We start from the raw sequence: 13,984 nt of genomic DNA, 5'->3' as shown, positions 1-13,984 counted from the left end.
CTAAAAAAAACAAAAATCAACGACTTTTGGTAATGTTTTTTCTGTGATCTTTTCTAAGGTTTTCTATTGAGCTAAGTGATGTCTGATGCATCTTGTTCCTTTTTTCCTTATGCTTTCAGCTTCAGTACAGCTTCCTTGGCAACGATCTGTGTCACTTAATAAAGTGCCCTACTACATCAAGTGAGTTTTTTTTGTTTCTTTATTTTTGACCTTTTAGCTTTGTGAGCATTCTTGTTTGTTAAATTAAACAGATATGTAAAAAATTCTACTTTTTGATAAAAATATGCATCTATTACTCAATAAACTGTAACAAAAAATATTCCATTTAAACACAAAGTCCAATTAAACTCACAGCAAAAGTTATTCAGTCTGTCATAAATTGTAGGCTCTCCTGTTGTTACAATTTTGTATTGTGTCTAAATATGATAGTGCAGTGCAATAGGCACCAAATAGGCTCTGCCCAGTGCACTGATCCAATGAGACAAACCCCTTTTTCTCAGCATTACAGGTCAGTGTGAGAACTCTTTTCCGTAGTACTTTTACACCAATAGAAAGGCATTTTAGGACATTTCTGTGCAAAATCATATCATACTACAGTACAAGAGTAAAAAGGGTGTGAGACTGCAGTGTGACTTTAACATTTAAGTTCAATTTTTAAGTCTAGAATTGTCTTAATAACCAACAGCCTGATGTTAATCCCACTTGGAATATAGCAACAGATTGTTTTTGCAATGTCTCTTTTGATAGGGTACTTTAAGATATAACAGCTATAAATTGAGTGGACAAAGCAAAATCATGTCTGAAATGCAAATAATTTTAGGATTCAATTATTTTCTGCTGGATTCCAAGTCTCTGAACTTTCTTAAGGCAGCAGCAAAGTGCAGGGCACAGTCCATTATCAACCACAAACAAGTTCACAATGTATTACAGCACCACCCATCAACCAGATGATTATCTTTGTTGTAGACCTCAGTGCATGATGAAAGCCTGGAGCCTCTCAAATGTCACTTGGCTGAGCACCTAATCATAGAGACATGTTTGCTTGCAAAACATGTCAGAGGATACAAGCTCTCATGATGTAATGTGTTCACTAGTAAAGTTCATCATCTACAGTAGATGGCATTAGATGAGTGGTTCCTTAATAACTGGCACTACCACATTTAACCAATGCTGTTATAAAATAGTTCTAAACCCAATTACTAAAATCTCAAATAAGTTTTATAAATCAATATAATTTCAAAAGTGTCTTTTTAAATCTGCAGCTTTCATTAAAATAATACCTGGCGATTCTGCCATGAAGGTCCTTGTGCGGGCACCTCTTGTTATGAGCTGAGAGCTGTCCTTCAACTGTGCTTCTGCACTTTCACACTGTCATGCATCCTGATAGAGACTACAAACAACTGTCAAAACATACATTGTGAAGGCATGTTGTGCCCTTGTTACTATCAGGTAACCAATTTGACCAGTGATTTGACCAGCATGCAGTGCTGGGACAAAGTCACATAGTGCCCAGGACAAAGATGCCAAACGGAGCCCAACCCCCAAAATGTATGAGCATTATGTGTCAGCAAGAATCCACCTCCCCCAAAAAAAAAAAAAAAAAAATTCAAGCTCTAATCTACACCTTTACCCCCAAAACATATATTTCATTTGCAAGGCAAAATTCTCCCCAAACCAAAAATCCCCCCTCTTCCAGTACACATTCCCCTCCCAGCTCAAATCCTCTCCCCACTCCAGATCATCTACCTCTCATATTACACCTGTGAACATAAATCCTCTCTCCCCAAATCCCTCTTTCTTAGCACAAATCCCCTGTCCTAGTGTTGATCCCCCCCCCCTACTATTACAAATCCCCCTTCCTAACACAAATCCACCCTCCTAGTACACATCCCCCCTCCAAAAAACCCCATCTAGCACAACCCCCCCAAATCTCGACTGTGCCAGGGCAGCCGCCCATCCCAGCCACCCCTTGTCCCAGTCCTCGGCTCATGTATGTACATGGATGGTGGCTGCAAGACACTGGAGACAATCAGCAGTACTTAGGTGCAACAAAAAGGTGAAAAAACAAACAGTAATTATTGTAAAAAAGTTAATGCAGTGTGTTGGCACACTAAAGGAGGTCTCCAAACCCTAACAGAAATACATTTTAAAGTGTATCTTAAGCCAAAACTTTTTTTTCTTTTGGAGAAAGTGAAGATGTAACCTCAATTCCTTCTCTGTTATTATGGCTCGGTGTTTTTTAGAACATCAGCATTTTAAATGTCAGTTAAAATAACACTGTGTAATTTATCAAGTTAAAAGCAAGAGGCGAAGTGGTCCCCTCTGCAGTATAGCTTATTTATTGGTCTTCATTATGTGATTCTAATCTTGATGTAGTGCTTGTCTTGTAAAAAAATGATTGTCACCATGTTTAATTATGTATCATCCCATAACACAACTTTGATAATTAATTAGCTGTAAATTTGAACTGTCAAACGTGTGTGAAACTGTTTAGGCTAGTTGCCTAAAAACAGTATTACTGTGTAGAGAAGTAAGTGGTGTCTTTGAATCCACAAGTAGCTCCAATGAAGATTTCACCAAGAGTGTAAGTTCCAACTTACACTATGGATACAGGTAAGAGCATAGTGTGTGAGCATGTAAACTGTAAGCATGTGTAGTTTTATGGTATATTTCAATGCTCTTCAATATAGAATTTTATTTTGAAAGGAGAAAGGACCTGACAGTAAAATGGAAATAGCATATAAAGATTTGCATATAATGCAGTATAGAAAAAAAATAGGAAAGCTGGCAGAAACCATGGCAGAGTTATACTGAAGGACTGGTACAGTAGCCAGAAACATTAGCACTCATATATGAAAGAGTTCTGCTGAGAGAGTTCTGAATGAACTGCTTCAAGACAGCTAAAGGGTTTTTAGTGATGAATTAGACATATTTGGCCTGATAAGAACAATTCTTCTTTCCAACAGTAGTTAGGAAGTCAGTTTCTACACATTCTTTAAATGTATACTACAGCAAGACAGTACTAACAATAACATCTGTGGAAAGGGTGTGGGGATCTGCATTATCTGACATATTTATGAATTGTCAACTGACTTTTCAAATGTGATAAAGAGGCTAACTCTGACATTTGGTGGCAGGGACTTGTACTGTATAAAGAGTCATACAACACATCACTAACAGCTTTTTTGAAAGAGGTGGTCTTTCATAGTCATGTGACAGGCAGAAGCTGGAAAAAAAATAATGATTTAAAGCATTTTTTTTTGGATAGCTTTTGTTTTAGTTCCTTAAGTTTGCCATAGAAATAATAAAGGCTGAACCCATTTGAAAAAACTTTCCCCCCCATTAAATGCATACAGATTTGTGCTGATAATTCGTAGACATCCTGACAGTCTTACCCCAAACTTTCAAAATCAACATCAGAGGCTGAACATTTTATTTATGTGGATGGCTTTAGGCTAAGGGCCTGCTAACAAATCCTCAAATGATACATTTTGGAACCACAAGATCTCCATACCTGCATAGACTAATTTATTCAGGTGGCCAAGCAATATAGCATGAATGTGTATTGATATTTTGGCAAACTACATTTCTGTATTTCTACCAGGTATATCTACAAGTGAAGGGTTCTTTTAGCAAAATCTTTAAAGGGCAACCTGGGTTTTCTTCCTTTTGGAAACCTGTGAAAAATAAAAAAAAAATATTTTCCTTAGCACTAAAAGATTTTGAAAGATAAATAAAACCAATAAGTCAAACTAGTAAAACACCAGGTGTATTAAGTAATTGCCTCTAAATTATTCCATTGAAAACAAACAATGTTTGTTTTCTAATAACAGCACCTCTGTGGGTTTCATTAATATTATGCATGTACTAGAGTCCTCACTTTGATTTGATAACTTATGATGCATTTCGACAGCACTGCACCCTTCATCCCTATTACCTACCTCAGTGCATCTTCATTGTACATTTACCCAACCCTTCCCTGATTCCTGTGTGATAAAATATATGCTTTTTATAACAATAATAAAAATGCCTTAAAAACAATAACACAAAATGCATAAATATCTTACTTACATGTGAATACAAAGGACGGAAAATATATAAATATACACTTAGTATAAGAATGCATAAGTTTTGTTCCACTATTAAGCATTGCAGTGGCAAGGGTGTCCATATTATAAATAAATGCTTAGTTACATTGAGGTTGATTTACTGTTTACTTTGCAAGGGAAGTTGTCCTTTATAACTGAATTTGCCTCCGAGCTTAGTGAATGAGGTGAACTTTGACTTAGCAAAGAATTACAAATCATTTGCAAGGGAAAAAAACAGCATTTTTGCTTGCACATGTTTGGATGATGGAGGCCAGCAGAGCTTTACCTCATTCACTAAGCTCTGGAGCAAATTTCTTTGCCAAGTACAACTTGCAAAGCGAAAGACCTATTTGCCTTTAGTAAATCAACCCCACAATCACTATGATTTCTTGCTATGATTTTCTTTTCTTTCAACTTATTTTTACCCTTTGAACACTCTAGAACACGGGTGTCAAACTGGCAGCCCTCCAGCTGTTGCCAAACTACAAGTCTCATGAGGCATTGCAAGAGTGACAGTTACAAGCATGACTCCCAAAGGCAGAGGCATGATGGGACTTGAAGTTTCGCAACAGCTGGAGGGCTGCCAGTTTGACACCCCTGCTCTAGAATATAGCTCTCTTCTAATTATAAGTACATTTCTATAACGATATGATAGATTTTTTTCTTTTCTGTGTTTATTTCCTGATGTAATTTTTTTTCTACTGGTGTAATTTTTTTCTACTGATGTTTTATTTATCTTTATATGTTCTATGTATTTTTACATGGTCATTCAAATGCCTATAATACTTTGAGCCTTTAATCATCTCACAATCCTCCTTTGTTACAAAATGTTTTTTTTTCTTATTTTTTTAATACAGCTGCACTTTTCAGATTTGTGCCACTCTAAAACTGTAATGGACACTTAACACCCCGGTCACATCAAACCAATTTTGAAATCGTGCTACTTACAGTGAAGTCGCATGATTTCAAAATTGGGTGACCTGCCAATTTTCTTGTGATTTGCAAGACATCTGACACAGATGTCTATGCAAATCGCAACAAAAGTAGTGCATGCACTACTTTTGAAATCGGTGCAGCTCCAACCAAGTCGGAACCGCACCGATATGACTGCTCTGATAGCGGACAATATGGTACGACTTGGCATACGATTTGCAAGTCACCTGGCATGCAAACTGCATGCCAAATTACACCCGATGTCACCGGGGGCTAAAGCATATAGATACTTTCATTCCAGTCTTTTAAAGGTGCCTGAACTATATGCACAGCTATATTATTATATATTACAATACAGACTGCTATGGCTGTAGTTACATAAAGAACATAAACTCACCAACATAAACCATCTTCAAGTTTGATGACTTTTCTGTCCTTTGCAAACTGCTCACTGAATTTCATTTGACCTTGTTAAAGGCAATGTTATTATTTGATATGAATCTTAGCTGTGTAAGATATGTGTTATATGAAGGACATGCTCAAATTTTTAGAGGAGGTGCACAGTGTCACAGTAACTTACCAGTGTTAAGCAGATTTTGGAAACAGTGCCAGCATCTTTATACAGATGCATCTACAGTAAAGTATCACACTTTTTGGCTACAAGATTATCAATATTATGCTTATAATTTTAATTCAAATCGAGGTTGCTGCTTTAGTCTATGCTTTAAACCATGCATACTGCTTTTCCCAGCTTCATCCCTTACTTTGCTTCTGACAAGGACTGAGAACGGATATTAGCTGTAGAGATGATGCAGGAGAAATCCTGGTAGAGAGGATTACAATTGAAAAAAAATTTGACATTTTAAGCAATATAAAATTGATATTGATTAGCAACAATTCAGTGCAGCCTTTTCAATAAACTACTCTAACTACGGATGATGTCCATAGTATTAGTAGTCCACAATCATCAATAAGATTTTTAGTCAACTAGTGTAAGACTGGGGAAAAATCTGTTCTGGTTGGTTTCTAAAGCCTAGTATGGTATATTTAAACCAAAGATATATTACAGGAGGGAGAGGGCCAATATACAGGCATAGCTCGGTTTACGAATTTAATTTGTTCTGCGGGACTTTTCCTATAGCCAAAAATTTGTAAACGGAAACGCCGTTTCCCATAGGAATGCATTGAAAACCAATTAATCCATTCCTGAGGTCAGAAAAAAGTAAACGCTACTAAAATACCGCATGACTTATGTTATCAAGTCATGCGGTATTTTAGTAGTGACAACCATCTGTTAATGTTTGAGCTGTCAGCGGGGTTCCCCACTGACACCTGAATGTGAAAGAATTGCCGGCAATTAAAAAAATAAATTAAGAAACTGCGTGGGGTCCTCCCTTCTATCCATACCAAGCCCTTTGGGTCTGGTATGGATTTTGAGGGGAACTCCTATGCCAAAATTTTTTAAAAAATGGCGTGGGGGTCCCCCCCAAAAGCCATACCAGACCCTTATCCGAGCATGCAGCCCGGCAGGTCAGAAAAGGGGGGGGTGAGCGAGCGCCCCCCCTCCTAAACTATATCAGGCCACATGCCCTCAACGTGGGGGGGTGCTTTGGGGCAGGGGTGGCTCCCCCACCGTCCAAAGCACATTGTCCCCATGTTGATGGGGACAAGGGCCTCTTCCCCACAACCTTGGCCGGTGGTTGTGGGGGTCTGCGGGCAGGGGGCTTATCAGAATCTGGAAGCCCCCTTTGACAAGGGGGACCCCAGATCCTAGCCCCTCCCCATGTGAATGAGTATGGGGTACATGGCCCCAATACTCATTCACAAAAAGTGTAGTGTGAAAAAAGACAGGACATGGTCTTCGACAAGTCCTTTATTAAAAAAAAACGAAAAGCATGTCCCCAGCAGTAGATCCAACGTCAATCACTCTGCCCTCCACCAACCCGAAAAAAAGAATAAAAAAAAAGACTTTGCTTCTGACGATGGCTTCCAGCTGTCTGCCTGCTCTGGTGGTTTGACAGTTCTTAAATAGGTAAAGGGAGGGCCTACCCGGGGACATCACCCAGGTAACCCCACCCCATGTGAGGACATTGATGTCACATGGAATGGGGTCACATGCGTGATGTCCCCAGGTGGCCCCGCTCCTTACCTATTTAAGAACCGTCAAACCACCCGGGTAAGCAAATGGCTGGAAGTCATCGTCAGAAGCGGAACCTACCGTATTTTCCGGCGTATAAGACGACTGGGCGTATAAGACGACCCCCTACTTTTCCTGTTTAAAATGTAGTGTTTGGGCTATACTCGCCGTATAAGACTACCCCTCTTCCAGTGCACACCAGTGGGAAGAATCGTGCCCCATCATTGGTGTCAGTGGGAGGAATAGTGCCCCATCATTGGTATTAGTGGGAGGAATAGTGCCCCATCGTTGGTATCAGTGGGAGGAATAGTGCCCCATCATTGGTGTCAGTGGGAGGAATAGTGTCCCATCATTGGTGTCAGTGGGAGGAATAGTGCCCCATCATTGGTATCAGTGGCAGGAATAGTGCCCCATCATTAGTATCAGTGGCAGGAATAGTGCCCCATCATTGGTGTCAGTGGGAGGAATAGTGTCCCATCATTGGTGTCAGTGGGAGGAATAGTGCCCCATCATTGGTATCAGTGGGAGGAATAGTGTCCCATCATTGGTGTCAGTGGGAGGAATAGTGCCCCATCATTGGTATCAGTGGCAGGAATAGTGCCCCATCCTTAGTATCATAGGGGGGAATAGCACCCCATCATTGGTGTCAGTGGAATAGTGCCCCATCTTTGGTGTCAGTGGGAGGAATAGTATCCCATCATTGGTGTCAGTGGGGGGGGGGAGGAATAGTGCCCCATCGTTGGTGTCAGTGGGGGGGGGAAATAGTATCCCATCATTGGTGTCAGTGGGGGGTGGAATAGTGCCCCATCATTGGTGTCAGTGGGGGGTGGAATAGTGCCCCATCATTGGTGTCAGTGGAGGGGGGGGAATAGTGCCCAATCGTTGGTGTCAGTGGGGACAGGGAATAGTGCCCCATCGTTGGTGTCAGTGGGGGGGAGGAAAAGTGCCCCATCGTTGGTGTCAGTGGGAGGAATAATGCCCCATCATTGGTATCAGTGACACCAACGATGGGGCACTATTCCTCCCACTGACACTTGCTGACCCCCGTTCCAGTACGGTGCTGCTGCAGCCAGCATATGTGGTTGCAGCAGCACCTAAGCACGGCACACTTACCTGCATCTCCACTCGATTTTCGCGGGGCCGCTCAGCTCCGCCTCCTCGCCGGTAATTGGCCGCCTGTGTGCCTTTCCTGAGCTACAGTTCTGGCGGCCAATCACTGGTGAGGAGGCGGAGCCGAGCAGCCGCGCGAACATCCAGTGGATGAACCGAAGGAAGGAGCAGCCACGCTTCCTGGACCGGATCGTCGTGGGACCGGAGCCAGGTAAGAGACAGCAGCCCCTGCCCACCCCTGTACTTAGTGTCTCTTCTGTTGGAAGGGGGGGGGGCGGCGTCGGCACCGCGCCGCCCCCCTAAAAAGTGTCAGCATGCCATTACCGGCGTATAAGACGACCCCCGACTTTTGACAAGATTTTCAAGGGGTAAAAAGTCGTCTTATACGCCGAAAAATACGGTATTTTTTAAATTCTTTTTCGGGTCGGTGGAAGCAATGGGCATCATGATTGACGTTGGATCTAATGCGGGGACATCCATGTACCCCATACTCATTCACATGGGTGGGCTGGGATCTGGGTGCCCCCTTATTACAGGGGGCTTCCAGATTCTGATAAACCCCCTGCCTGCAGACCCCCACAACCACCAGCCAGGGTTGTGGGGAAGAGGCCCTTGTCCCCATCAACATGGGAACAAGGTGCTTTGGGGGGGAGCCCCCTCTGCCCTAAAGCACCCCCCCATGTTGAGGGCATGTGGCTTGGTATGGTTCAGGAGGGGGGTGCTTGCTCGCCCCTCTCCCTTCCTGACCTGCCGGGCTGCATGCTCAGATAAGGGTCTGGTATGGATTTTGGGGGGGTCCCCCATGCCATATTTTTTTTTTTAATTTTGGCGTGGGAGTCCCCCTCAAAATCCATATCAGGCCCAAAGGGCTTGGTATGGATGGAAGGGGGGCCCCCACGTCATTTTTTTAATTTATTATGGTGACGGTTTTTAAATGTAATTACCACTTTTGTTTTCTTCACTATAGCTCAGAGATTCAACTGTCACTTTCCCCCAACTAAAAGAGAAAGTTTCTTTTTAGTTTATTTCCCCAAGTTAAAAGAAACAATGTTTCCTTTTAGTTTCTTAAAAGAAACAAACCTTCCTTTAATTCCGGGGAAAGTGACAACTCTTTGAGCTATAGTGAAGAAAAAAAAAAGCCGGCAATTGTATTTAAACATCGGCACCAACATACACTTCATATTGTGAAAAAAATTTGTAAACCAAGGCATGATTTTCAATGGATTTTCATTCGTAAACCGAAAATTACGTTAACCAAGGCATTTGTAAACCGAGGTACACCTGTATTGGTATTTATCAGTCCTTAAGTATAAATAAACTCTTAATCTGGTATCCTGGGACAGCTTTGTTAAAGAGAAATTGGCAAAAAGTGCAGGCACATTAACATGTTGCAACAAGCAGTGTATATCTCAAGTGACACTTTGGGGTTTATGTGCTAAAACTGCAGTGTGCAAAATCTGGTGCAGCTGTACATGGTAGCCAGTCGGCTTCTAACTTAAGCTTGTTCAATTAAGCTTTGACAATAAAACCTGGAAGCTGATTGGTTTCTATGCAGAGCTGCACCAGATTTTGCACTCTCCAATTTTAGCAAATCAGACCCTTTTTGTTATAGTAATAAGTCTAATCATGGATGATGGAAAATCTTTTTTTTTTTCTGGCATTCTATGTGTGGTTAAAACCCAGAAGACTAGAAACTATTCTCTTAACACTTCTTCTTTTGAAACCTGCCATAAACAAAATGAAGTACTTTTCCTGCAGGCAAAATCATAGATGTGTCCTTTACTTGGAAACATATTTTAAATCCTGCAGGCAAATCTTTAGCCATTTCCCTTGGTAAGGTGTGGTGCCATTATGTCATTTGTTTCTGTTAGTCTAGTAATTTGCCCTTGACCCAAATTTCAGTACAGACTTCACAGCATACATTTGTTGTCCTGTAATAATATCCTGCCAGTATCATGAAATATAATGAAAGCACTGAAGAATTTAAATATCACTGCTTACAACAAAAACAACAATGTTGGCTTATTCTTTTATAGTTTGAGGACAAATTCAAATTATTCTTGTATGCCCCTTCAGCCAACTTTGGTACCATAACACAGTTCAAGCTTTTTTTTTTTTTTTTTAAACCCTCACCTTGTAAAACAACACATTCAGTTTAAAATAGAAATAAAAGGCAAAACATTTGTGTATACATATAAAATCAATAAAAATACGCTTCTTTTATTGCACCCATAAGACACATAGAGCTGCGGCTTGACCCCCAAGCTTGCTGTCTCTCTCTCTCACTGGCTGTGATTGACAGCAGCCAATGAGGTGCAAGAGTCTTCAGACAGCGGAGGCTGTCAAGAATGTCACTGGAGTGGAGGGGTCTTGGGATTGGATTGGGCTGGGGGGGGGGGGCGCTGCACACAAAAGGCTTTTTACCTTCATGCATAGAATACATGATGGTAAAAAACCTTGAGCCTTTAGAACCTCTTTAACAGACCAAAATGGACCACTGTTAGGGTTTTTACACACTTTAACTTATGTTAGTGGAAAATATTGAAACCATATCTTCTACAATGCTTGCAGGCTTTATAGAGTTGTGATTAGGGAATGAGTTTGGGTTTGGTCCAAATCTAAGTTTGGCCAAACCCAGAAGTATGCTGTTAGCACCAGTCCAATATGCCATAGTTGGGCCATTCCTCACCCCGTAGCTGCACTTAAACAAGGGCATGGGAATGCTCATGACATCACTGACCTTTTATGACCACATTGCCATATTAGGGCAATGACATTGCCCTAATATGACCATGTGGGCCACACTGGTCCCTCTTTGCATACTACGTATGGGCGCCGTCTTATTCTCCATTGTATTTATCACATTTTGTGAACTGCCTAAGAGGATGTGCCATCTTCACTTTGTTTCCCCATGTCTACTGTATGCTTCATTATGTCAGTTTCCTTAGTAAAATTCCCAAATGACTGCAGCAATGTTCCAGTAATTTTTTAAGGGTCTGACCAATTGTTTTGGCCTGCTGACGTTTTTGTGTCATGTGACACTTGTAAAGAGTCCAGTTCTTTTTTAAATTCTCCTTTCTGGGCAGATAAGGTGTTTAGTAAAGTTTCTCTTCCCTGGGGCTTTATACATTGTGGGAAATCTTTCCTAGACCTACCCTCCTGAACCTGTATGGGCCTACTTCCCACTGCGCTTTTAGACAATCACCTAGGTGTCAGCCTCAGCCATTACATCAAACTGACTTTATGGTTTCTCATCACCGAAAGCAGCCATATTACAATGAGCAGTGCATTACACATTTCATAATTGTCAGAAATATAAACATTTTGTTTGTCAGCTCCTGGCAGGGCAGTGTCGGCAGAATACAAACATGCAACAGAGTGGTTATCTTCTGAGGCAACCTCATTGTACACCAATTCCACTGGCACATGGCATTACATGCATCAGTATATCAGTACATTAGTCTGTCCCATTACACCAGTGCCACATGTATCAATACCTCCTTGTTTGGCATCACAGTCTTCTTAACCCAGCAAAAGGAAGGCTGCATTCACACTGTGTTTTTGCCACATTTCCAGCACATTTTGCGCCTGTGAAAAAAGAACATACGACTTCAAAAACACACCTAAAACACAATCATTGGTGCATTTTTGCCATGTTTCTGATACATTTTCAGTTAATTACAATGGGGAGGTACATTTTTTGTGCATTTTTTTTTACTGCGCCAAAAATGCAGGACTTTTAGAAAGGTAACTATGTGGTGCTCCAAACTATTTAATGGTCATTCATTTTTCTTCTGCTTTTGGTAAGGCAAAAATGGAAGAAAAACTGATCAGTGTGAAAGCAGCTTTAGGAAATACGGTAAAAGTTGTAAGTGTATGCATCAAATAGCTAATAAATGTATAAAACAAATTAAGATTAAATAAACTCTGTGGTATTAAATGTTTTGAATTTAAAGTTAGGACAGTTATCTGCTTCCCGACCGTCCTATAGCAGATATACTGCTACAGGGTGGCACGGGTGCGCAAAATCACGTATATATACGTGATTCTGTATTTCTGGGTAAGGGCCATTCGCCCTGTCAATCACCAGGTCCCGGCTGGCGATTACTCGCCGGAGCCTGGTGAGTGCCGAGCATCTCTGACGGGGAGGAGAAATGTTTGCAAACAAAATAGTTCTCCTCTCTGTCAGCTTGTGCACACTGCTTTGGATGGCTGTGCACAGCACAGCTATCCAAAGCAGTGTGATTACAGTGAAGCACAAACACACTGTGTCACAATCATGCCCACAGGGAGAGGTGCGGTTCTCCATTTTGCCCCAAACATATACATTTTGGGTATTTCTCTTAAACTCCTATGCGAACACCTGGAGGTGTAGGATCTGCATATAAGGGTCTGGGCCTCCCTGTCGTAAGAGGTTTCATGTATCTCCTCCTTCCCTTCCCTCAGGAATGCAAGCAGCATAGGACGCTGAGCCTGCCTAACAATTCTTTTGCCAAATAAGGTATTGGTTTGGCCGTGATAGGAAAATTCCAGTTGAGTTTGTCTTAAGAAAAAGAAACAGTAAGGCTACGTTCACACTAGCGTTGTGTGCAGGCGGCAGAGAGGCGTTTGGGAAGCGTTTTTACCGCTTCCCAAACGCCTCTGCCAATTCTGCACATTACAGCACATGGTGCTGTTCTAACAGGAGCGTTTGCGCCGCGTCGCGGCAAAATGGACGCCTCTGGTTGAGTCAGGAGGCGTTGAAGCCTCCTATTCTCGTCTATGGTGCCGCTCCGCAAACGCCCGGCCGGCGTTTGCGGTGCGGTTGAGACGCGGTTGCGGGGCGTTTGCAGAGCGGTAACACCACTCAAACTGCATTATAGGCGTTTGTGGTTCGTTATTAACACTCGGCAAACGCCTAGCAACCACTGCTAAACCGTGCATGCGGCGTTTGCGGAGCGTTAAAAAAACGCTCCGCAAATGCTGGACCAACGCTTGCCAAACGCTATAGGGGCATTTGGCAAGCGTTGGTAAAACAGCCAAGTGTGAACGAGCCCTTAGTTCTTGTGGTCAGTCAGAGAAATAGAACCGTCTGCAATACAAGATTGGCAGACAGAAAGCAAAGTCTCCTGCGATGAGTCAACGGAACTAGCAGTAGAGACAAGAAAGCAAATCATCCTGGAGCTCATGAAACTTGAAGCTGTTTAACCCCAGGCATTTATTTGGCAAGTACTTATTTACCTAAACTTCTTTCTGTGATCTGTTTGCTGTGCTGTTATGCTCTGTATATTTATATATATATATTGGTTACATCTTCTTTCTGTAAATATTCATACTGCACCCTTTTAACCTTTTGGTAATAAATCTTACTTTCTAAAAGTGTTGAACTGTTTCTATAGCTCTGTATTGCAATTTACGAATCCCTGCCTCTAAAGAGAATGCTACTATGAGTATTTAACCCTCTGTATAACCAGTCGGTAGAGATAGCGGAATACTGATGGTTAACCAATCATCCTAGTGTATTGTTGAGTTTCCTCTTTCTCTATACAAAAAGGAGGTGGTGGCAGTGTGAAGGGTTAATTGTGTAATTAACCCCACCCAGTAACAATAGCGTCCAGGCTGCAGGTACATAGATTGTAGTCCATTAGCTGGAAAATCTTTGTGCAGGGTGCAGCTGGGCGTGGTATTGTTACGCACTTCACATCGCGGTTTTAGATCGGCCAGTCCTTCGGTCACG

General features: G+C 41.8%; 1 protein-coding gene across 9 annotated transcripts in view; it reads left to right on the top strand.

The window, feature by feature from the left end:
- Nucleotides 1–13,984, top strand: part of UTRN (utrophin) — a 943,118-nt gene that overhangs the window by 768,501 nt on the left and 160,633 nt on the right. For 5 of the 9 annotated variants that reach the window (XM_089654598.1, XM_089654599.1, XM_089654602.1 and 2 more), the window contains 2 exons: nt 120–180; nt 2,557–2,613. In XM_089654598.1, the coding sequence (XP_089510724.1) occupies nt 120–180; nt 2,557–2,613 (118 nt within the window). The remainder of the gene's footprint in view (nt 1–119; nt 181–2,556; nt 2,614–13,984) is intronic. The other 4 variants (XM_089654601.1, XM_089654604.1, XM_089654600.1 and 1 more) reach the window with 2 other exon arrangements.

The sequence above is a fragment of the Staurois parvus genome, unplaced genomic scaffold, assembly GCF_062004578.1.
Source record: "Staurois parvus isolate SC_StPar_1 unplaced genomic scaffold, SC_StPar_1.0 ptg000780l, whole genome shotgun sequence".
Taxonomy (NCBI): Eukaryota; Metazoa; Chordata; class Amphibia; order Anura; family Ranidae; genus Staurois; species Staurois parvus.
Note: the sequence above shows the minus strand (reverse complement) of the source record. Positions and strands in the feature narration are given on the sequence as shown.